Below are 26,640 nucleotides of genomic sequence, written 5' to 3'. Positions count from 1 at the left end.
CTTCTGATTGCCCACCTTAAAGCTTCACATGCTTGCTTCCTGCCCTGCTTCTCCTGAGGTCATCTGTTTATAGCCCTAGCCTTTAGTGAGAAACTTAGCAAATTGTCTTACCAAGGAAAGCAATGCCTCACATTAGGTCATGTTGATATGATGAGAGAGAATATTCTCACTCCAGAAGATTGCTATTTCCTGAAGGGATAAAACCCCACCTGGGAAAACCCCTGTGGTTCTCATAGGTAGGGCTGGTCTACTGAAGCTGATAACATAGTTCCGTAGAAGGAGGAAGGCAGAATGCATTTATTCATTCCTTGAATCTTTTTGGGTAATTGTGCATCTTTCATAACTTAAAGACTCACCCTGAGCTAGACAGAAGACCTAATCCTGAAGAACGTCTCCAGAATCCAAGTTGTTGAATCATCCCTGTTGCCTAGAGAGACTCCAAACCACCTCTTGACAATGGGCAACTGGGTGGTTAACCACTGGTTCTCAGTTTTGTTTCTGGTAAGTGACATTTCACTATCTATTAATTACTCTTAACAGAGGAAGGAGACATTATATTTGTTAACATTTGTAAACTTATTTGAAATGGAAATATTCCATGTCAATATTAGGCCCACTAAGGCCAGTTATCTATTAAAAAACTCAACTCTAAGAGAACAAATATATGTTTTGTAAAATCTTCTGTGTATGATATATTTCACCATCTTAGAAAAGGGAAAAATTCAACTCCAGAAATTGATTGGTAAAGAGACAAATGATATAGATCACAAGTATTTGAAATTTCAATTTGTTTTCATTTTCCATCTTCTCTTTTTCTCTTCCATCTCACTTCTAACTATTGCCATGCAGCATTCATTTCTCTTCATCCTTTCTATACTGCTAACTAACATCAAGACTTCATAAAATCACTGAACGTTTGATATAGAAATATTCTTCAAGACCATGGCCCAGTGCTGTTGATTATAGAAATGTAATGGGAGCCATATATCTAATGTAAAAAATTTCTAGTACCTACACTGAAAGAGGTAAGAAGAAATAGGTGAAATTAATGTGTAGTAATATATTTAGTTTAACCCAATATATCAAAAATATTATCCTTTCAACATGTAATCAATATTGAAAATACTAATAAGATGTGGGTGGGTAGTGCTCCTTTTCTAAAACTAATATGCCTTATATGTTCAGATTATGCTTTCTGTAATAATTAACTGTGTATTTGGGTGTGATGTGGTTTACTTTTCTACCATATTTCTATTTTTATGTATTCCATCTCCTTTGTATGAATTCATGTATTATAGAAAAATACAAAAGAAATGGGACTATTTATAATGTCATATGGAAAATCTTTTAATAAATATATATAATTAAAATAAAACATATTTGTCTCCACCTTTTCCCCCAAAGCAACAGCAAGACATATTTTGTTAGATATTTAATTTTTTTAAGTTTATTTATTTTTGAGAGAGAGAGCACACTTGTGAGTGCACAAGGTGGGGGGAAGGGCAGAGAGAGGGAGAGAGAATCCCAAATAGGCTCCACGCTGTCAGTGGAGAGCCCCAATGCAGGGCTCAATCCCATGAACTGCGAGATCATGACCTGAGCCACCACATGCCCCAGATATTTAATTTTTAATGTTTTTTTTTATAATTTAAAAATGTATAGCTTGCCATACTTGTTATTTTCTTAACCATGATACTACAACTAAATTAGCTTCATCTTAAAATACTGAAAGTTCTGACCTTTTGTAGATGTTTTTAATTTGTTTTAAATAATTTTATTTTTAAATGTTTTTTTATTCTGAGAGAGTGCATGCACATGAGTTGGGGAGGGGCAGAGAAAGAGAGGAAGAGTGAGAATCCCAAGCAGACTCTACACTGTCAGCACAGAGCCTGATGTGGGGCTGGATCTCACAAACCGTGAGATCATGACTTAAGCCCAAATCAAGAATCAGAGGCTTAACTGATTGGGAACCCCAGGTGCCTCTATTTTAAATAATTTTAAATTATGCTTGACAAAGATGTTCCAATAAACTTTCCACTCAAAAATATTTTAAAAAAAAGAAAATAGTAATGAGAGCATGTAATGTCATTTGTTTTCACTAAGTTTTTGAAACACGATATGTGTTTTATACTTATAGCATATCTAAGTTAGGACCAGCCACATTTCAAATGATCACATATGGGTAGTGTCTACGGCATTGCATAGTGCAGATATAAACCAACTCCATATATCACACAGTGAATTGATTGAGCTTGGAACTCCCTGTTCTTTCTCAGTTTCCTAGATCTTCATGTTATCCATCCTTCTGGGGTTATATCTTTTCTCCTCTTTGGGTCCCCAAGGACTGCCCAGGTGCTCAAGGAAAAAAGGTGTAAAGAGCAATCAGATTCTTTGTTTTGCATTTAATAAAAGGCCAAGTGCCTAACTGGGCCAGTTACCCTATGCTTTATATTTTCAATGCTCAATGCAGTGTATGTAATTCCTTTTGCACTAGTTTAGGAGACAGGGAACCCAGGAATTAGTTTCAGTTCTGCTATTAATTGAGTAATCTTGATCAAATTATTTATCTTCCCTAGACTTTAGGTCATCTGTGTGTGGGGGGAGATAAATGAAATAACTAGATACAAATATAAGTCTGTTTTTAGTTCTAAAATCCCCTGCATTTTGTATCCCTCCCTTAGTTTTTGCTTAGAGAGTTCAACACCCATTGTGGTGACTCACATTTAACTATATAGCTTTGAATTTCCACCCCTACCAACCTTGCTGGTAGGCTCAGACTTCTTGCTATCTCTGACATATACTCCTATGCACTATTTTTTTAAATTTTTTAAATGTTTATTTATTTTTGAGAGAGAGAGAGAGAATGTGTGAGCAGGGGAGGGGAAGAGAGCGAGGGAGACACAAAATCTGAAGCAGACTCCAGGCTCCTAACTGTCAGCACAGAGCCTGATGCGGGGCTTGAACTCATGAACTGTGAAATCATGACGTGAGCCTAAGTTGGATGCTCAACCGACTGAGCCACTAAGGCTACCTTCCTATGAACTGTTTTTTAACATAAAAATTAAATTACTCAGAAAACATTATTACTCCTCCTTTTGCCAGGTCTTCGACTTCATTATCCATTCATAATGGAAGAAATGATAGTGAGGGTGGGAAATGGAATTCCTTACTCCCAAATGTCACTGTATTCTCCTTGTCTACAGTTGGTGATAGTCTGACACAGAGTTCTTTGTGTTTCTCTTGGATCCTGAAATATTTCTGCTCTCTCTAAATAAACTTCTCTTTTCTGTATTTTGAACTATTGAGGTATCTGTGTCTTTCACCTCTCTTTTTCTATTAGGGTCAATGAATTTCTGAAAGATCCTCAGTTCTGGAAAGGGTGTCTAAGCAAAGGATGCAGGTAGAAGTGGATTGGTGAAGCCAGCCTGGTAATGACACAAGTCTGTAGTTAGCATTTGTTGAGCTCCTACTATGCTCCAACCATTGTATTAATCACTTCACATGCTTGATTTCACATAAGCCTCACAGCATTGCTGCGAGGTAGATATTGTTACTACCCTCACTTTATAGGAGAAGAAACTGGGGTTCAAAGAAGTTAAATCACATGTCTGTCTAAGATTACAGAACAAGAAAGTGGTGGAACTAGAATTTGAGCCCAAGGAATTTGTCTTCGATATCACTTTAAATCACTATGCTATGCTGCTAAAGGTGTGTGAACAGTCCAGATCTAGGGACTCTGAATGGGCCATGTCCTAGGCTAACGGCCCTCTACTCATGGGACTGAGATGGTTCTGAGCCATCCTGAGGTCAACAATATATTTTAGGGGCATCCTAATGCCCTAGAGTCCTGCTTGGTTACAAACTAGCACCTCCAAGCTTGGGATAGGGCCACAACGGTTGATTTCCAAGGCAATGAATGGGGCAGTGGGGTCCAAATTGCCCCTTTTCCCAGTGCAGAGACAGAGCTTGAGATAGACAAAAGCAGTCTTAAGAGCTCAAATGAGTCCAAAGCAATGGTAGGTTAATTTGAAAAGAGACTCACAATCTAAAAACAGGAAAATGTGTGTCAGGGTATAATTAAAGAGGCAGGCCCAGGCCCATCTGGAATGGTTTAATCTCTTTCAGATGGGTATTATTATAGATGTTAAATTTATTCTTTGTTTCCTTAGAAATCCATTTATTCACTTATTGCATCTTTTAGTTGCAATAGTTTGCTCCAGTCCAGAAGTTGGCAAATGTTTCCTGTAAAGGGCTAGGTTGTATATATTTTAGGATTTGCAAGCCATATGGTCTCTGTCACAGCTACTGAATGCTCCCATTGAATCATGAAAGCAGCCACAAACAATATAAAAATAAGTAGGTATGGCTAAGTTCCAATTCCACTTTATTTACAGACACTGAAATTAGAATTTCATGTGATTTTCACATCATGAAATATTCTTTTTCTTTTCATTTTTCCAACCATTTAAATGTGTGAAAACAAATAAAAAAGTAAAAGCCATTCTTAATTTGTAAGCTGTACAAAGCAAATGGTGAGCTACATTTGGCTCATGGCCTTGATTTACTGACCATGGTCATTAGCGTCTAATGCATGTCTTGAAGTACTAACTCTCTCTGAAAGGCAGCTAGATACTAGAGGGCTTGTACTCATTTAAAATGAAAACAAACACAAAATAGCCAAAATGGTGACATTACTTCCTATGACTTACCTATTCCCTCCCATACCCAAATTTTACTTTATTCTTTGCTTGTTTGTTTGTTTTTTCCTCTAGGCTACTTGGTTGGGGCTGAATGTTTTCCTGTTTGTGCATGCCTTCCTGTCATATGAAAAAGCCGATAAGTACTTCTATACAAGAGAAATCCTGGGGGTGAGTATCATAGTTGTGATATGGGGAATCTCTTTGGGTTTTTTGTTGTTATTTGTGGCCTCAGCTCTTTGAGACCCAATGCCCTGATTTCTTGTAGGGCTAGGGTTACCAGAAAAATACAGGATGCCCAGTTAAATTTGAATTCAAGAAAAATCATTTTTTGGTACAAGTATATACCAAATATTGCACAGGACATATGCATACTAAAAAATCATTCGTTTTTAAAAATCTGACATTCAAATTTAGCTGGGCATCCTGTATTTTTGTTCACTAAAATCTCAGAACCCTATTTAGGGCACACTCCCCTGATCCAATAATAAAAACACACAGTAAACAAAACTATTAAGCAATCATTTTCAAACTGGTTTCTACAGAAACTCAAGTGCTCTTATAGGTGTGAAGGGAAAGCTAATCAAGTAGTGCTCCTGCCCCTGCCTCTACTTCAACCAAAGCAACCTTTATCTGTTTTATGGACTCCTGTTTATGGTTTTAAGAAATAGTTTGGTTTAAAACAGTAAACAGGAGCGCCTGGGTGGCTCAGTCGGTTAAGCATCTGACTTTAATTCAGGTAATGATCTCGCAGTTCCTGAACTCTAGCCACACATGGGGCTCCCTGCTGTCAGCTCAGAGCCCACTTCTGATCCTCTGTCCCATGCTCTACTCCTCCCCCACTTTTGGCCTCTCAAAAATAAACAAACATTTAAAACATAATAAAATAAGACAAGTAAACAAACAACTTGAAAGCTACTGCTGTGGACTGATCTCAGAGAAAAATACCTAACAAACAAGAGGGATGCTTAGGGAGTCTCTGGGGTGGGTGGTGCTGCAGAACTCAAGGCCTGAAGAAAGGCAGGGGGCAGGTGAGAATAACGGGATGGAGAAAGCTGTGGAAGTCACAGGTCAAGAATAGAAGAAGTAGGGCACATTGGTGTGGTGGTGACCAGGAAGAAGCAGGGAGGTGAGAATTATTCTCTCACAGGCTCATCAACCTGGCCATTATCTGATTAGAAAAGCAAATTTGACTGCTAACACTAGTCAGTTTTTCAGTAGGTAAGGGATTTGGTTAAATCACTTTCATCTTGATTAGATCATTAGCTTTCCACAAAGACCCTTCCAATGTACATGCTTAAAGACAGATTGTCATTTTTTTTAAATCCTTCTTTTCTCTTTCTAATCAAAGGATCCATGTTGAGATCACAACTAATTTGAATGTTTTGTTTGTGACGTATTTCATCCTGCTGTTTTCCATTTTAAATGTTGATCCTTGATCCTTCTTTGGAAATTATAACTCCAAAGCAAGTGTTAATTTATTTTAAAAACATCTTTTTGTTAAGAGAATGATGCAATAAATGTGACTAGTTATTAAGAGCTTAATTGCTTTATGACCAAGAAGTCAGCCACAGAAAAATGAATCATATTGATATCCTGTGGACATTTCGTTCACTTCATTTTAAAAAATCCTCTCTATTAAAAAATTAATTATAAACAATACTACTTTCAGTGAGATCAAATGATACTGAAGTGTATAAAGTAAAATGTGAAAATTGCCCTCCCATCCCATTCCCCAGAGACAACCACTGTTAATAGTGCTGTTGTGCATGTGTGTGTAGACACATTGACATATGCTCACACATATATCAGACATACATTTTGTTTTTGTGGTAGGTACTATCCTTAAAAAAAATTTTTTTTAACATTTATATCTTTTTGAGAGACGGAGAGAGGCAGAGTATGAGCAGGGGAGGGGCAGAGAGAGAGGGAGACACAAAATTCAAAGCAGGCTGCAAGCTCCAAGCTGTCAGCACAGAGCCTGACACAGGGCCCGAACTCACAAACCGCGAGATCATGACCTGAGCCGAAGTCAGACGCTCAACTGACTGAGCCACCCAGGCACCCCAATAGGTATTATTCTTATACACTTCTTAATTCCCTGTATCCAGTAAAATTTTCTCTTTTTTGGTTCACCATTCTATGAGTTTTGATAAACACACACAGTAGCAAAGAGGTTTTTGTTTTAACCAGAGCAGGGATTATATTGTAGATATTGGCTGGAAATAGCTTCTTACACGTAGTGTATCTCAGATATCTTTCCATGTGAGTATGTAACTAGTGGTGTGCTGGAACTAGCTCATACCAGCTTACAACAGCCAGTTATGTGGATCTCTTCTCAACCCTGTGTTTAATGGTGTTCAGTGACATCAAGTTGGTATCATGAAATCTGCCATGGCAGGAGTATTCACATCATGTCAATTGGCAAATGCTGGAAATCAAGACCCCCCCACACTTCACCTGAAAGTTAAACATATACCATTGCTACTCCAGTGCCTATAGCTGTCATTCTTTTAAGAACATAGCAGTTCATGGCATTGATGTGCCGTAATTTATTTAATCATTCTGTACTGCATTTCTTAAATTCATGCTTCCTCTAGGAAAATACAGTTACTTGATTCACTATGAAGCAGAACAAATAAGTAACATAAGAAGCAGTTTAAATTTATAGTCAATAAGGGGGAGCCTAGGTGGCTCAATCGGTTAAGCGTCTGACTTCAGCTCAGGTCATGACCTCACCGTTCGAGAGTTTGAGCCCCGTGTCAGGCTCTGGGCTGACAGTTGGGAGCCTGGAGCCTGCTTCAGAGTTGGTGTCTCCTTCTCTCTCTTACCTCCCTCGCTCTCTCTCTCTCTCAAAAATAAATAAACATTAAAGAAAATTTATAGTCAATAAGACATTAAGGACAGCGACAGTTGAATTAGAACATCAGGTAGTGCTGATACTGAAAACTGAACATAAATTGGGATATTTCAATGTGCTGTAATGGTAAAAAAAGATTTCCTCTAAAAATAATTTATCCCATACAGATAGCCCCTACAAAATATGGAACTGTGAAATTGTAGTCCTATATTTTCCATTTACTTGCCAATTTTAACTTTAAGAAACCTCTGTGACTCAAATAAGCAAGCTGTGTGAACCAATGTGGAAATGCAAGATCTTTGAGATGAGCAGAGAAAATTTACTCAGAAATGGAGCAGGATGTCTCTCTCAAAAACACTTGGAGTGTGACTCAGCAGAGGGAGAAAACACAGGTCCTATGGAAGAGCCAGAAACAGAAAACAGTGGGGCAGCCCTGTTCACTGCACTGCCTGACATTGTAAGCCATTGTGGACGTTAGGCAGATCTTTATCTGGCTTGATGTCACGTTTCCCTGGGTTTAGGTTGTATGGAAAAATAGTTTTTGTGCTGAACAAGATTATTAGAAAAAGTCCAAGAAATTGTTAATTGTAACCCACATTCTGCCTTTCAGCCAGTTGCTGATAGCACACATGTAAGGCTGGCTAAAGTGCAACAAAAATTGCCTGGCTGCTGCTACCACCTCTGCTGCTATTAGGAGATTGTCACACTCCATAGCCTGCAATCCCAAGTATGTGGAGCTGACTCAGAGATGAGTTGCACAGAGTTAAGAAGAGAAGTTGGACTTAACTACCATGGAGTTCAGCATATTCGGTCCAGCTTATACCTAACCAAGCCTCTTTGGGGATAAATACTTCTTTGAAGCATTGATTTCTTGTCTCCTTTTCTGGCAGCTCCTACTGCTGGATCAGATTGAATTTGATGTATGCTTCCGGGCCACCCAACGAAGTCAGTTTGAAATTCTGTTCTCAGAATTTCTCCCTTCTGAAATCTCTACCTAAGTTTAAAATTTTTGCTCTGAGGGGTTCACTAGTTTTACTTGAGCTTTATTCAATGATTAAAGACATCTTAAATATAAATGGTTAAATTTTTTATTGTTTATTTACATGATTATTACATGCTTATAATTACATTAGAAAATACAGAAAAGAAAAAATAGTCACCATCTGTAATTATACCTCTAAATATATAAGCTTTATTTAAAGTGCAAATAAAAATATATACAATCTTCAGGGTGCCTGGGTGGCTTAGTCGGTTAAGCATCCAACTCTTTATCTCAGCTCAGGTCATGATCTCATGGATTTGTGAGATTGGGCCCTGCGACCGGCTCTGTGCTGACAGTGTGGAGCCTGCTTGGGATTCTTTCTCTCCCCGTCTCTCTCTCTGCCCCTCCCCCCGCAAAGAAATAAATATACATTTAAAAATAAATAAATAAATAATTAAATAAACATTAAAAAATATATACACTCTTTGAGATTGTTTTCAAATAACAAACAATAAAGTAATAATTGAGTGTATTAGGCAAAAATACTCATTGCAGAGTATTACATTTGTAGAGTGTATTTGTTTTTTTTTGATAGACTGTATTTGTTAATGTGAAATTACAAAATCCTGTTCTCTTTTGTATTGTACAAATATTTCCAAACCACTGTCATGAGAATTTCTCAATTCACTATTAAGATCAGCAAATTTTCTGTCATTTGCAAACAGAGAGTCTACACTGATTGTGCTAACTACTGAATAGGAGGTGAGGAAGATGTAGCTCTGTCCATTCCCATGTCTCAGACAAGTGGACTGGGTGCGTGGTCACCTGCTAGATGATGAGAGGGAAGCAGCTTATGGTCTCTTCTCTCCTCTGCTCCAGTCGGCGTTGGCCTGGGCCCGAGCCTCTGCTCGCTGCCTGAATTTTAACAGCACGCTGATCCTGCTTCCTGTGTGTCGAAATCTGCTGTCCTTCCTGAGGGGCACCTGCTCAGTGAGTCCCAGGCACTTGTAGGTCAATGTTCACACTAAAGACAAGAGATCCTGAACTCCTCAGTAGGATGACCTAATATCAAACCCCTAGGAATGGAAGCCAGGGGTCTCCTTTGATAGCCAAGGAGGGAGGTAAGGTTGGGTGGGTATAGGTATGCTTTGTTTAAGACATTTTGGTTATGGGTTACTGAATTTTATAAAGCTGCCTGCAGACATCAGACCTTGATCACTTCCCATTTGTAGTTTTGCAGGCATGCCCTGAGAAAGCAACTGGATCACAATCTCGCCTTCCACAAACTGGTAGCATATATGATCTGCCTACACACAGGTAACTGAGGCAAACCACAAAACTGCAAGGTCGCAGGCATTCAGAGTGTAGTTTCATTTATCTATGCATTTAGACATTCAAAAAGTGTTTATCGAAAACCTGGCACTACTTGCCACACACCATTGTAGGCCTATTTTCATGGAACTTACATTCGATTCTTTTGGTAACAGAATGAGTATAAAAAAATATTGGTTCTCTTTGCAGTCAAGATTTATTGGGCACCTTCTATAGACTCGGCATTCTGCTAGACACTATATATAGGATTCTCCTTTTCTAGTAGGGCATGCCTACCATAATGTTTCTGAGACACTTTTCAATTCCCTTTCATCTTTCCATTTAGCTACTCATATCATTGCACACCTGTTCAACTTTGAACACTACAGCAGAAGCCGATGGGCCACAGATGGATCCCTTGCTTCCATTCTCTCCACCCTATCTCAACAAGAGAGAGATGAAGATTCTTGGATAAATCCTATCCAGTCCCCAAACATGGTGAGTTGACTCAATGGCAAAGCATCTGGAATCTGGTCAAGAGCAGGAAGGGCATGGTATGCTTGGTATACATTGTGTTAAGTTGAAATTTCTTCTTTCATAGACAGTGGAGTATGTGACATTTACCAGCATCACCGGTGTCACTGGAGTGATCATCACAATAGCTCTGGTTCTCATGGTGACTTCAGCTATGGAGTTTATCCGGAGGAGTTATTTTGAGGTCTTCTGGTATACTCATCGTATTTTTATCGTCTACTTCATTGGTTTAGGGATTCATGGCATTGGGTAAGGACTTCAAACCCTCATTCTCATGCCCCAGCCCCTGGCCTTGCATAATTCTTTGTCCCAAACTGTCCTTCTTTGTCCGTCTCAGTGGAATTGTCCGGGGTCAAACAGAAGAGAGCCTGAATGAGAGTCATCCACACAGGTGTGCAGAATTTTTCGAGCAGTGGTCATGTGATCATGTGATCATGACTCCCACTGCAAGCATCCCCGATTTGAAGGGCTCCCTGCTGAGGTAAGAAGCCCACCGACAGGGACAGACTCCTGTCAGGAGCTTTTATTGTTATTGTTATTGTTGTTATTATTACTCTTATTATTGTTACCATTATTAGCTCAGCACTGTGCTGGATCTTCTGGAGGATATATTTTCAAGGTTCCTACCACCAAGGAACTCCAATATCAATGACAACAGGCCAGGGAGTTATCATTAGCAGGGGATCCTGAAGAGAAAGAACTAATGGTTATTGCATGTTGTGAGACCCTCTCCAAAGGTAATAATGATAGCTCACATTATTATTGTTATTATTACTATTACTAAAATGTTTTTTTGTTTATTTATCTATTTATTTAGAGAGCACAGGTGGGGGAGGGGCAGAGAGAGAGAGAGCATAAGCAGGGGAGGGGCATAGAGAGAGGGAGATACAGAATCCCAAGCAGGCTCCAGGCTCTGAGCTGTTAGCACAGAGCCTGATGCAGAGCTCGAACCCATGAACTGCGAGATCATGACCTGAGCCGAAGTCGGACCCTTAACCAATTGAACCACCCAGATGCCCTGATAGCTCTATTATTAATAGTGTTTGCCATATGACAGGTTTGCTGTGTAATATGGATTGTCTCATTTATACATAGCAATAATCTATGAGGTACGTACGTTTTTTGTTTCCATTGTGAGATGATAGGACTATGATTCAAAGAGATTAAACTGCCAAGCTCCTACAGTAAGTAACTAGTGGAACTGGAATTCAAGCCCAAGCCTTTTAGATTCCAAAGAATGTGCTCTCAAATACTGTACTGTACCAAAGATTAGCTGTGAAATCAAGTCAGTTTTCTTGAGTGGGAGCAAGCATTCTTTTTTCCCAGATTTTTTGAAGTACAATTGGCAAATAAAATGTATATATTTGAAGTGTACAATGTGATGAATGATACATGCATATTTTGTGAAATGATCACCCTAATGCGATTAATTAACACATCCATCACTTCACGTAGTTACCAATTTTTTGGTAGTGATAATGCTTAAAATCTACTCTTTTAGCACATTTCAAGTATGCTATCCACTATTATCAACTATAGTCACCATGCTTTACATTGGATCCCAGAGCTTATTCATCTTATGACTGAAGGCACATACCCTTTTACCAACATCTTTCTAACACTCCCCGATCCCCTTCCCCAGGCCCTGGTTAATCACCTTCCTAGTGTCTGTTTCTGTGAGTTTAACTTTTTTTTTTTTTTAAATTTGTTTTTTCAACGTTTATTTATTTTTGGGACAGAGAGAGACAGAGCATGAACGAGGGAGGGGCAGAGAGAGAGGGAGACACAGAATTGGAAACAGGCTCCAGGCTCTGAGCCATCAGCCCAGAGCCTGACAAGGGGCTCGAACTCACGGACCGCGAGATCGTGACCTGGCTGAAGTCGGACGCTTAACCGACTGCGCCACCCAGGCGCCCCTGAGTTTAATTTTTTTAAAAAGCATTCTTTTAAAAAAAATTTTTAATGTTTATTTTTGAGAGACAGAGAGAGACACAGCGTGAGCGTGGGAGGTGCAGAGAGGAAGGGAGATACAGAATCTGAAACAAGCTCCAGGCTCTGAGCTGTCAGCCCAAAGCCTGATGCAGGGCTAGAACCCACGAACTGTGAGATCATGACCCAAGCTGAAGTTGGACGCTTAACCAACTGAGCCACTCAGGTGTCTCAAGCAGCATTCTTAAAGTCAGCTTTCCTTGGTGTTATAAGTACCTGTTTGGAAATTATTGTTAAATAGTGGGCATTCAAGAAACTGGGTTCCAGGGAACTCAAGGTGTGCCTCGGGATAATTATTGTGGATATCGTGGTTTATCTTTGCTTGCTCATAAAATATGTTAGATGGAGGAATAAATGGGAGAGGTTGACTTGTGGTATCTCAAAGTGCTCTGAAGGTGATTAAAGTCTTTAAATCTTTAAATCAGTTGCAGAAGAGCAATAGCTCATTCCTCATCTAAAATGGGAATAATATCTTTAAAAAATCTCCAAAAGTTGGCATTTCAAATTAGTAGGAAAAATAGATATATCATTCAGTAGTGTTTTGGAGATAATAGGATATCCATCCAGGAAAAAAGCTGAATCTTTATTCCACACTGTACATTAAAATGTGAATCAGGAATGCATGGATCAAGGATTTAAATGTTAAAGAAAGGAAGGAAATCATAAAAGCACCCTAATACCACATGGGAATTTTTTTTTAAAGTTTATTTATTTTTGAGACAGAGAGAGACAGAGCATGAACGGGGAGGGTCAGAGAGAGAGGGAGACACAGAATTGGAAGCAGGCTCCAGGCTCTGAGCCATCAGCCCAGAGCCTGACACGGGGCTCAAACTCACGGACTGCGAGATCGTGACCTGAGCTGAAGTCGGATGCCTAACCGACTGAGCCACCCAGGTGCCCCAACACATGGGAAATTTTTATCTAATACCGGAGGGTTAGAAAAAATATTCCCTAAATATTTTAAAAGACCTTGAAGCCAGAAAAGAAAATATAATAAATTTGAATAAATATATATTAAAATTTATTGTATATATATATTTCAGTTTTTATTTAAATTCCTCTATAGTTAATATACAGTGTAATATTACTTTCAGGTGTTCAATATAATGATTCAACACTTCCATACATCACCTGGTGCTCATCACAAGTGCACTCCTTAATCCCCATCACCTATTTAACCCAGCCCCCACCCACCTCTCCTCTGGTAACCATCAGTTTGCTCTTTATAGTTAAGAGTCTCTTTCTTGGTTTGCCTCTCTCTCTCTCCTTTTCCCTATACTCTTTTGTTTTGTTTCTTAAATTCCACATATGAGTGAGATCAAATAGTATTTGTCTTTCTCTGACTTATTTCACTTAGCATAATGCTGTCTATCTAGCTCCATCCATGTCGTTGCAAATGACAAGATTTAATTCTTTTTTTATGGCTGAGTCATATTCTATTGTATATATACCACTTCTTTTTTACCTATTTATCAGTCGATAGACACTCGGGCTGTTGCCATAATTTGGCTATTGTAGATAATGCTGCTATAAACATCCAGATGCATGTATCCCTTCAAGTCAGTATTTTTGTATCTTTTGGGTAAATACCTAGTAGTGCAATTGCTGGATTGTAGTTCTATTTTTCACTTTTTGAGGCACCTCCACACTGTTTTCCAGAGTGGCTGCACCAATTTGCATTCCCACCAACAGTGCAAGAGGTTTCCCCTTTTTCTACTTCCTTGCCAACACCTGTTGTGTTGTTAATTTTAGCCATTCTGACTGGTGTAAGGTGACATCTCATTGTAGTTTTGATTTACATTTCCCTGATGATAAGTGATGTTGAGTATCTTTTTATGTGTCTGTTGACCATCTGTGTGTCTTCTTTGGAATAATGTCTATTCATGTCTTCTGCCCATTTTTTTAACTGGATTGTTTTTTGGATGTTGAGTTTTATAAGTTCCTAATATATTTTGGATACTAACTCTTTATTGGATATGTCATTTGCAAATATCTTCTCACATTCTATCGGTTGCCTTTTAATTTTGATGATTGTTTACTTCAGTGTTGAGAAGCTTTTTATTCTTATGTGGTCCCAGCAGTTTATTTTTGCTTTTATTTCCCTTGCCTCAGAAGATAAATCTAGAGAATGTTGTGGGGTGCCTGGGTGACTGTCAGTTAAGCATCCAACTCTCGATTTCAGCTCAGGTCATGATCTCACTGTGAGTTCAAGCCTTGCTTCGGGCTCTGTGCTGACAGTGTGGAGTCTGCCTGGGCTTCTCCTTCTTCTCTCTCTTCCCCCCCCTCACTCATGCTCTTTCTCTCTCAAAAATAAATAAATAAACTTAAAAAAGACAGGGAAATATTGCTACAGCCAATGTCATACAAATTACTGCCTGTGTTCTCTTCTAGGATTTTTATAGTTTCAGGTCTCACATTTAGGTCTTGAATCCATTTTGAGTTTATTTTTGTGTATGGTATGAGAAAGTGGTCCAGTATCATTCTTTGCATGTTGCTGTCCAATTTTCCCAACACCATTTGTTGAAGGGACTGTCTTTTTCCCATTAGATTTTCTTTCCTGCTTTGTTGAAGATTAATTGATGATACAGTTGTGGGTTTATTTCTGGGTTTTTTATTCTCTTCCATTCATCTATGTGTCTATTTTTGTGCCAGTGCCATACTGTTTTGATCGCTACAGATTTGTAATATAACTTGAAGTCTGGAATTGTGATACCTCCAGTTTCGTTTTTCTTTTTCAAGACTGCTTTGGCTATTCAGGGTCTTTTGTGGATCCAAAAAAATTTTAGTATTGTTTGTTCTAGTTCTGTGCAAAATGTTGTTGGTATTTTGGTAAGGATTGCATTAAATCTGTAGATTGCTTTGGGTAGTATGGATATCTTGACAGTATTTGTCTTCCAATCCATGGGCATGGAATTTCTATTTCTTTGTGTCATCTTCAATTTCTTTAATCAATGCATTATTGTTTTCAGAGTACAGATCTGTCACATCTTTGGTTAACTTTATTCCTAGGTATTTTATTATTTGGGGGGGCAATAGTAAATGGTATTGCTTTTTTTAATTTCTCTTTCTGCTGCTTCATTGAAACATTTGTTTTTAAAAAGCTGTATGGTATACCATTTTTGTCAAATTTTTTACATGATCATTTTTAATGATCTTGAGGGCATTATGCAAAGTAAAATAAGTCAGACAGAAAAAGACAAATACTGTATGATCTCACTTATATGTGGAATTGTACTTTAATAAACCTAGCTCATAAATACAGAGAACAGATTGGTGGGTGCCAGAGGCAGGAGGTGGGTGGTGGGCAAAATGGGTGAAGGTGGTCAAAAGGTACAAACTTCCAGTCATGGGTATGTCAGGTATAGCATGGTGACTATAGTTAATAATACTGTATCGCATATTTGAAAGTTGTTAGGAGAGTAGATGTTAAAACTTCCTAGCACAAGAAAAAATTATTTTGCAGCGATGTATGGTGATGGATATTAACTAGACTTATTGTCATAATTTTGCAGTATATATAAATATTGAATCATTATGGTGTACAATTGAAACTTATATAATGACATGTCAATTATGTCTCAATACAAAACAGTAAATAAAAACTTAAAAAAGTGAATTTGGTATTGGCAAAAGAAATCTCTGTGATATACCATTTTTGTCATTTTTTTCTTAGTAAATAATATGGCCATTGCTATGCTCATATACTTAGTATACACCTTAATTATATCTTTATGCTTCATTTCCCAGAAGTGAAATTTCTGGGTCAAAGAGAAGGAATGCTTTTAAGGCTGTTGGGATGTAGTGCCACTTTGCTTTCTGGGAAGATACTACTAATTTGTCCTCCATTACCTGCACATGTGAATGTGCCCATTTCCCTACATCCCAGTTAATGGTAGGCATTATGGTTTAAAGTTGTTTTTCCCAATCTTAGAGGCTAAAATACTATTTTTAAAATTTTATATATAGAGAGCACATGTGAGCAGGAAAGGGGGGGGGGAGAGAGAGAGAGAGAGAGAGAGAGAGAGAGAGAGAGAGAGAACCTTAAGCAGGCTGCACACTCAGTGCTTATTACCACAACCCTGGGATCATGACCTGAGATGACATCAAGAGTCAAAGGCTCAATTGACTGAGCCACCCAGGCTCTCTAAAATGCTATTTTGGTTTAATATTCATTTCTCTGATTACTTCTGAGGTCAATTTTTTCCATATTGTTATCAGCCATTTCTTAAATATATTTTTTGTGTGTATCCTTTGAAGACATGGGGAATCTTTTCCAAATAAGGAATAATATCAAATTGTATAATACCCACTTTCAAGTTCACCAGCCCCATCTCTGCCCCTTTCCTTCCTAGAAATACCTAAGGAAGTTGTTTGCCTGAAACAGCGTAAGAAACCTCATTCCACATAGTTCTGATGTATCGTGCTGAAGAAGTTGTGCAAGAAAGGACATGACTTAGCATTGCTAGGAAATATGTTTTTAGCAGCTCATGTACATATGGGGGCAACCTGCTACCTTTGAGAGGATCTCAGGGATAGAAAGGCTACTTTAAAAAAACGTAGACAAGATAAAAAGTATATTACTATGTTAGGTGTTTTGAAAACCTGAAAAAAGAGGTGATGGATAAATACCAAGTTTTATATACTGTTACCAATAGTGTCAGTCACTCACTTTCCTTTTTTTGTTAGTTGTTTTGTTTATAATAATCTGCTTCCATGTTGCATCTACTTTCTCTGTTGTTTTTTTCAGATTGGACAAATTGTCCTGGAATACTGTCTTGGAGTCTTAAAATTAAAATTTATATATAATTTAAGATATATATACATATATATGTATATGTATAATTATAGGTATATGTATACATTATAATTATACATATAATTATAATGTATTTTATTTCTGTGCTTTTCTATGCTTCCCAGTGAGACTTGTAAAACTTCAGGAAATGATCTGCTTTATGAGTAACAGATTAGCAAATGAAACCATTGCAATTTATTCCTTTCCATTTCCATCCTCAAGTTTTGGTGAAATTAGTGGCTTAATAATGATACACATCAGAAAACTCAATAAATATTACTGAATGAAGTAATATTCAATATTACTGCTACACAAATCCTAAACAAGAGATTAATGTGTAACCTCAACTTTATTCTTTTTCTGTGCAGTCTTGGAAGTGGATACTTGCACCAGGCATTCTTTATATCTTTGAAAGGATTCTCCGATTTTATCGTTCAAAGCAGAAGGTTGTGATTACCAAGGTAATGAATATACACTTTCCCCTAGCTGTGATAAAGAGTCTTATTCTTCCTGATTATAGGAATAGATTGTCATGTTGTCACCCTGAAGGGAATAAAAAAAGAACTGGGGGGCAATATATTTCAGTTCCTCCAGTGTTGGACAAAACTATGGGAAAAAGGGTTTGGCAGAAATCATCAGCATGGGTCTATGTCAGAGGCTGCAAACAGGTGGCCTGAGCCAGATCTAGCCCACAGACATATTTTGGTTGGCCCACACACTGATTGTTTAGAAAGTTGAATTGGTTGCTAACATTTAAAAATCTGGATAGAGGCTTTCACAGTAAAATAAAAATGGCATTTCTATCTTCTTCCAAAGAATCAGGCAACCTGGTATTTATTTGTGTGTTTGTTTGTTTGTTTGTTTGTTTGTTTATAAAATTTATTTAAATTCATGTTAGTTAACATACAGTGTAGGATTGTTTTTAGGAGTAGAACCCAGTGATTCATCACTTACATATGATACCCAGTGCTCGGAGCGCCTGGGTGGCGCAGTCGGTTAAGCGTCCGACTTCAGCCAGGTCACGATCTCGTGGTCCGTGAGTTCGAGCCCCGCGTCAGGCTCTGGGCTGATGGCTCAGAGCCTGGAGCCTGTTTCCGATTCTGTGCCTCCCTCTCTCTCTACCCCTCCCCTGTTCATGCTCTGTCTCTCTCTGTCCCAAAAATAAATAAACGTTTGATACCCAGTGCTCATCACAAGTGCCCTCCTTAATGCCCATCACCCATTTAGCCCATCCCCTCCACCTGCAACCCCTCCAGTATCCCTCATTTGTTCTCTGTATTTAAGAGTCTCTTATAGTTTGCCTCCCTCTCTGCTTTTTAAAAAAAATTTTAATGTTTATTCATTTTTGAGACAAAGAGAGACAGAGCATGAGCAGGGGAGGGGCAGAGAGAGAGGGAGACATAGAATCTGAAGCAGGCTGCAGGCTCTGAGCTGTCAGCAGAGAGCCTGACGCAGAGGTTGAAGTCATCAACTGTGAGATCATGACCTGAGCCGAAGTCAGATGCTCAACCGGCTGAGCCACCCAGGCACCCACCTCTCTGCTTTTATCTTATTTTTCCTTCCCTTTCCCTACGTGCATCTGTTGTGTTTCTTAAATTCCACATGAGTGAAATGATCTGATTTTTGTCTTTCTCTGACTTATTTTGCTTAGCATAATACATTCTAGTTCCACTCACATTGTTGCAAATGAAAAAATTTCATTCTCTTTGATATCTGAGCAGTATTCCATTGTGTGTGTGTGTGTGTGTGTGTGTGTGTGTGTGTATATATATATATATATATATATATATATATATATATATATACCATTGTGTATATACACACACACACCACACCTTCTTTATCCATTCATCAGTCAATATAAATTTGGGCTCTTTCCATAATTTGGCTATTGTTGATAATGCTGCTAGAATCATTGGGGTGCATGTGCCCCTTTGAATCAGCATTTTTGTATCCTTTGGATAAACAGCTAGTAGTGAAGAATCAGGCAACCTGAATGTGCTGAGTTGCAGTTCCATAGTGCAACCACTGTCTGGACAAAGTAACTGCTGCCACCTTTAATTTTTTAAATGTTTATTTATTTTCGAGAGTGAGAGAGACAGAATGCAAGCAGGGGAGTGGCAGAGAGAGAAGGAGACACAGAATGTGAAGCAGGCTCCAGGCTTTGAGATGTAAGCACAGAGCCCAACTCGGAACTCAAACTCCTGAACCATGAGATCATGACTGAGCCGAAGTTGGACGCTCAACCGACTGAGCCACCCAGGCCCCCCACTGCTGCCACCTTTAGAAAGGGCTTTCGCTAGCAGTTCACCACTAAGACCTGCCCTCCAGCTTTATTCATTTATTTCATCTGCCTGCCCCTGTCACCATTTGAATTTACTTCCTCTGGCCTCTGTGCTCTATTCTTAGGTTGTCATGCACCCATCCAAAGTTTTGGAATTGCAGATGAGCAAGCGTGGCTTCATCATGGAAGTGGGACAGTATATTTTTGTTAATTGTCCTTCAATCTCTTACTTGGAATGGCATCCCTTTACTCTGACCTCTGCTCCAGAGGAAGACTTCTTCTCCATTCATATCAGAGCAGTGGGAGACTGGACAGAAAATCTCATAAGGGCTTTTGAGCAACAACATTCACCAATTCCCAGGTAGGTCCCCAAGAGCAGCGGAAACCCAGAGCAAGACACAGACAGGCAGAAAAGAGAAAGCAATTCCTTGTTGAATCTTAAGTCTTGTAAGATAGAATATGATTAAAATAAATAGGCACTAAATGAGCAATGGGAACAGCTATGTCTCTGGGAGGATGTTTGAGGTTGGGGGTGGAAGTGAGATTTCACTTGCCCATTGTCTTCTGTCTTCTGTCAGGATTGAGGTGGATGGTCCCTTTGGCACTGTCAGTGAAGATGTTTTCCAGTATGAAGTGGCTGTGTTGGTTGGAGCAGGAATTGGGGTCACCCCCTTTGCTTCCATCTTAAAATCTATCTGGTACAAGTTTCGGCACGCAGATCACAACCTTAAAACACAAACGGTAACTCCCTCATACCACTTTGCATCTGGACTGGGCTGGACAGGTCCATTGTTTTCATGGGTTAAACTCTTTACAATTGATAAGAGAGTAACCATCCCTGGAGCTATGAGAGTGAGTGATCACTTCTGTCTGCCAAGGCATCCACTTTTACAGATTCATCACAAGAATAGAGTCTTCATTTTCAATTTGGAATTTAAAATCACCTTGAACCAAAGATGATGTTGGAAGTCTTTTTCCTTAAGGGATGTTGTAAGAACTCTGAACATTCATGCTTTCTAAAGTCTGCTGCTCTGAAGAAGTGATTTTTCAGGTCACTCTTAGATTTGATCAACAAATACAGAGTATATGCTCATAATCATGTCACCACAATGTACATCATGAAGGCACTTAGTAAGGCTATGTTCTCTCTTGCTAATTCCAGATCTATTTCTTCTGGATCTGCAGGGAGACAGGTGCCTTTGCCTGGTTCAGTGACCTATTGGCTTCTCTGGAACATGAGATGGAAGAATTAGGCAAAGTGGATTTTCTAAACTACCATCTCTTTCTCACCGGATGGGACACCAACATCGTGAGTTCAAACAATACACTAATTCCCAAGTTAGATGCAAGATAAATGTTAGACAAGGTCATGAATGCTGATTGGAAATAATGATTTCTTATGATTTCTTATCCACCCTCACCCTCACCCCTGAGTTTAGAAGTGGCCAAAACAAAACAAAACAAAAACAAAACAAAACAAAATAAAAGTGGCTAAAGGAAGAAACAGCTATCAGGGCCTGCTTTTTCTAACTTTTATTTCTTTGGCTCCAGGCTGGTCATGCCGCATTAAACTTTGACAAGGCCACTGACATCCTGACAGGTCTGAAACAGAAAACCTCATTTGGGAGACCCATGTGGGACAATGAGTTTTCTACAATAGCTAATGCCCACCCCAAGTAAGTGCATTTTCCTCTAGTTGAGTTTACAGAGTTAGAGTTTAGGAAAGATATTACAGCATGTTGAGCATTTTTGGGAAAAAGATCTCTGGGGAAGAAACTATTTGAATCATTCTCAGATTCTTGCTTAAAACTGAAAAAATTGCATCTGGGGTTTTAGCCAAATAAGGGTTGTGACCTTGTAATTGATAAGACGACGTTTGGTTCCCCTGCAAGTCCCCATTCAAACAAGGCAAGGAGACTCAGTTCCGATTAGTATTATGGAATAAAATGGAAAACTGGAAAAATTCAAATGCATTATTTTTGGGCTTAATAATCCCTACGTCAAGTAAGAAAAGTTTAGAGTGTATTGTCTAGTTAACTGATGACCTGACATTGTCGGTCTTTCTGGAAGAGTTTTGAGACATGCTAGAGCATATAGGAAAACCTGGTGCCATGAAATCAGCCATTCTAATGGGAAAGAAATTAAGCTGATCATTTAGATAAATTCCTGGAACAAGTTGGCAACTAAGGATCAATTCAATTTCACAAACATTACTGGTTACCTTCTATAAGTTCAGCACTCATTATTCTAGAAGGTTTGGAGGTTGAAAGAGAAATAGGATATGGTTCTTGCCCTCAAGGAGCATACATTTTAATAAGAGATGCATACAATCAACCCAAAGCAGAATGATGCACTCCATGAAACAGGTACATAGATATCGAGGGAAGGAAAGTGTATGCCAACATAGGGTGATCACAGCAGGCTTCATGAAGGCAGTGGTGAGAATACTTAGTCACTCCGATTCAGATGATCCTGGGTCCTAATGTTAGTTCTGATCTTTCCATTTCTGGGACCTTGAGCTAGAAAATCCTCTAACCTTCAGACTTCTTATCTATAAAATGGGGGTTATATGAGTAAGTGCCTTCTCTTCTCACTTGCAGAATTATTATAAACATTAAACATATACCTATATGAAAAATGCTCTGTAAACAGGAAAGCAGCATTTAAACAAAAGAGATTATGTTAATTACTGTGTTGAGCTGACCATAGTTGAAGTTGTGAGAATGGATGACATTGCCAGGAGAGAGTGGTGGAGGACAATAGCATTAAGCAATGCTTACATCGTGTGGGAATGGAGAAAGATAAGCCGAGAAGAAGTAGGAGAACGTGGAGAAGTGGTGTCACAAAAACCAAGGGAGGAAATATTAAAGAATTGGAGGTGTGGCAGGGTCCAGGAAATGCTTATTTAACTTAAAGATGATCTAAGCATGTTTATAGACAGAACAGAAACCAGTACATAGAATAAAATAAATATACAAAAATGGGGATGGGACGCGTAGGTGGCTCAGTTGGTTAAGTGTCCAACTCTTGATTTCGGCTCAGGTCATGATCTCATGGTTTGTGGGATCGAATCCCGCATTGGGTTCTGTGCTGACAGCATGAAGCCTGCTTGGGATTCTCTCTCTCCCTCTCTCTGCCCCACCTGCTCATGCTCTTTCTCTTTCAAAACAAATTTAAAAAATTGTTTTAAATGTTTATTTATTTTTGAGAGAGAGAGAGAGAGAGAGAGTGCAAACAAGGGAGGGGCAGAGAGAGAGAGAGAGAAAGAGAGGGAGACAGAATCTGAAACAGGCTCCAGGCTCTGAGCTGTTGGCACAGAGCCTGACGTGGGGATCGAACCTACAGACCACAAGATCATGACCTGAGCCAAATTTGGATGCTTGACTGAGCCACCCAGGTGCCCCTATGATGGTCATAATAAAACATGGGCAATAAGAGTTGGTGAGGAAGTGGAAAAATTGTAGGAGAGTTCCTCTCACATTGTTTGTGGGAATGTGAAATGGTGCAGCACTTTGGGAAAACTCTGGCATTTCCTCAAAATATTTAACCTAGAGTTACCAAATGACCCAGCAATTTCACTCCTAAGTATATACCCAGGAGAATGGAAAATAGCCTTTGCTATCCACACAAAAACTTGTACATGAATATATATAGAATAGTGAAAAAGTGGAAATAACCCAAGTATCCAATGACAGATGAATGGATAAACAATATATGGTATATCCACACAATGGAATATTATTCAGCTATTTAAAAAAAAGTGAAGTACTGGTACATGCTAGGACATGGATGACACTTGAAAACAGCATGTTAAGTGCAAAGAACCAGACCCAAAAGGCTACATATTGTATGATTCCGTTTATATGAAATGTTCAGAACAGACAAATCTAGAGATAAAAAGTAGATTTGATGGTCGAGGGCTGGGAGGAGGTGGTCGGGAGGAAATGGGGAGTGACTGCTAATGTGTGTGGGCTTTTTTTGGTGGGGGATGATGAAAATGTTCTCGGATTAGATAGTGGTGATGGTTGCACAACTTTGTGGCTATACTAAAAAGCACTAACTGTACACTTTAAAAATGTGAATGTTATGACATGTGAATTATATCTCAATGAAGTCAAAAGGAGGGGAGAGGAAGGGATGCTAGAAGGAAGGAGAGGGTGAGACCCAGAGCATAATTAGATTATCCTTGGTGAGAAGCTGACCACCTCTTCAGTGTGAGAAATTTTGAAGTGGGGATAAGTGCACAATGGATGGCTCTAATAGCAGCTAACACATATGCACTTGCTATGGGCCACACATTTTATAATTGCTTTACAAATGTCTTTCATTTAAATAAACCCCAAAACAACCCTGTGAGATGGGTACTATTTTTATACCCATTTTACGGGGGGGGGGGGACTGAAACAGAGGTTAAAGAAACTTGCCTAAATTCACACAGCAGGGATAAGTGCCAGAGCTGTTATTTCTATTTATTTTTTTAAAGTTTATTTATTTTGAGAGAGAGCACAAGTGGGGAAGGGGTAGAGAGAGGGAGAGAGAGAATCTCAAGCGGGCTCCGCACTGTCAGAATGGAGCCTGACATAGGGCTAGATCTCACGAACTACAAGATCATTACCTGAGCCAAAATCAAAAGTTGGATGCTGAACTGAGCCACCCAGGTCCCCCATCAGAGCTGTTATGTCAACCGAGAGCTGGGCTCCGGGGTCTAGCACTGAACCTCTACCCTGCATCAGATCTTCTATCTGTTCTCCATAGAATAGGTAAGGATGCATGCATGCTGAGAGCAACAGAAGGCTGGGAGCACATTTGGGGCTTGCAAGCAGAAAACGTGAGAAAACTACAATGAAGAATGTGAGGGAGTCAACTGAATCTTTATGCAAGTTTGTTGGGAGCAGTAGAGGCCTAGCGGAGGCAGTTTCTCCATCCTCATGAACATAGCAGCTTTTGCTGTATTCTTGCCCTATTGTTCTATTCCTGCAGGTCCGTGGTGGGAGTCTTTTTATGTGGTCCTCAGACTTTGGCAAAGAGCCTGAGCAAATGCTGTCACCAGTACTCCAGTCTAGATCCTAGGAAGGTTCAATTCTACTTCAACAAAGAAGATTTCTGAATTATAGGAATGGGGATGGTAATCTGCATTTAGTCTCTCCTCTGAATCTTCAATAACTTGGTCTGGTCAGGTGGGAGCAGCCACGTAAGGACAGTAACATGCATGTTAAACTCTCCCCAGAATTCATTTTTTTTATTGGATTCAACTTTGATGTCACTGATCTTCATGAGGTCACAATAATTGCAAAGCCCATCCTTCCTTGGGAAAATGTGAATCCTTCTGGAATGCCATGACTGCAACAAGGCCTGATAACAGAGGTGGTTAAGTTACACAACTTTACCCCAGTTGATATGGTTTACTCTGTTATTCTCTCCCAGGCTTTTGGTATTATTTTTCCCACCCTCTCACCTTCAAAGAAGATTTCTAAAGTAGGGTTATTTTTTAAATAAAAAATTTATTGAATAATGACAAAACATAATAAGCATAAATAATAAAGCAATGAACATAAAATCACCAAGAACCCCATCCCTATATAACACTATGTACATTCTTACTGTTATTTTAAACACGGTCTTATCCAGCGTGACTAGCAATTTATGCTTTGTTTTTGCTTGTCGTGAAATGATTTTCCTCTTAATGAATCTTTCATTACTTTATCTCTTAATGAATGACTCATTACTTTAGGCTCTCCATTGGGGAAAGAAAATCTTGTAACTATGCTAATTGTAATTGAAATTATATTTTAATTTAAAGCTATATTGTCATTAGCTTGCATTGTTCTGTTGGAAATAACTGCAAAAACTTGAACTCCATTTTAGGGTGACTTAACCGGGGCTCTTTATTGCCATTTTTTATGAAAGGGGATGGTTTAGCAACATTTAGTTAAAAAAAAAAAGATAATTTAGAAGTTTGATACCATGTTTTGGCTCTTCCCTATTTATTAAGGAATCATTCACCTAATGACATAAGCAAAATGTCTTTTCTCCTATCAGAATGCTTTTTATTTCTGCCATCCACCCAGCTCTGGGATGTTAGTAGTCACAGTGAATTAGAAGCAAAGACTGGGGCCCTTAAAAGAGGCCCACACTTCATTACCCCAAAAGACAATTCAACTCAGATTTGTAAGAATGTTCCTACTAAATCAGCATTATAGCACCTATTTCTCTACCATTAAGTGTCCAAAAATGAATAAACGGTCATTTCTAAGTACCCAGAAGATTTTATGACTTAAAGGATAAGATCCATTTTCAGTAGTCTGAACAAAATAAAGGCTATCATGGGCTCATGATAGCTAATTGTGTTTCATTTATTAATTGGACATCAGGAAAAACTAGTAATGGGTATTTCCATAGGAATTGAGTGGGATACCCCTACTATTGACTTCCTGGATTTCAGCTATCTAAATTAAACTTAGTAATGATTTAGGAAAATGCACAATGGAACCTTGGTGATGTGGTTCCTCTTAGACAACTGCTGACCATATGATAATTTGATCTTCATTGACTTTGATTTGGAATCTTAGTGTTCCTTGAAACTTATGAGTCCCTAATGAGAAAGGCTTCACTCTTGATTTCAATGTCTAAATATATTGACTCTTCAAGATATGATTGCTGCTAAAATCAACACAATAAGGCCTAGAATATTCATGGAAGTAGGCAGAAAAGGTAATGATAATAATCCTATGTATAATCAACATCCAAGCCCAAATTGGGGATGAGCAGGATACCTAGAAATCTCTTTAGCTGTTTTGAGCAAGTTTTTCTTCCTAAGTTGTAATATGAAATATTTTATTCAGCAAACTTTTGTTGTAGTAAATGTTTACACATCAGAGTAGAAAATCCCTCAATTTCAGTGTCTCTCATAAAGTTGATTATCATTGCATTCTTTTGCTTGACGTGTAAGCAATATGCTATTACATTCTCTAAGCCTATGGCAGGCTTTTAATTCACTTAACCATAATCCTAACCCAGGGGGTAGGATTCTGAGAATATAAATAGGCTCAAAGAGTAGTTCCAGTGGAACTTTACTAATTATTAAGGCATCTCTTAACCTCTTGAGGTTGGCCTGATGGAGAGAAATCATGTTCCTCCTTAATGCCACTATGAGAGAGAGAATGCTAGGCTGGAAGAGCCATAGGTTAG

General features: G+C 38.8%; 1 protein-coding gene across 1 annotated transcript; it reads left to right on the top strand.

The window, feature by feature from the left end:
* Positions 1-432: 432 nt before the first annotated feature.
* On the top strand, positions 433-25,026 carry NOX1 (NADPH oxidase 1). Its single transcript, XM_004000704.6, is given in 14 exon segments — positions 433-501; positions 4,773-4,868; positions 9,419-9,529; positions 9,772-9,856; positions 10,197-10,348; positions 10,452-10,633; positions 10,722-10,812; positions 10,815-10,865; positions 17,537-17,629; positions 19,578-19,813; positions 20,031-20,193; positions 20,615-20,761; positions 21,004-21,128; positions 24,433-25,026. Coding segments are annotated over 14 exon segments (1,704 nt in total). The 5' UTR covers positions 433-456; the 3' UTR covers positions 24,560-25,026.
* Positions 25,027-26,640: the final 1,614 nt, after the last annotated feature.

The sequence above is a fragment of the Felis catus genome, chromosome X, assembly GCF_018350175.1.
Source record: "Felis catus isolate Fca126 chromosome X, F.catus_Fca126_mat1.0, whole genome shotgun sequence".
NCBI classification, from domain to species: Eukaryota; Metazoa; Chordata; class Mammalia; order Carnivora; family Felidae; genus Felis; species Felis catus.
Note: the sequence above shows the minus strand (reverse complement) of the source record. Positions and strands in the feature narration are given on the sequence as shown.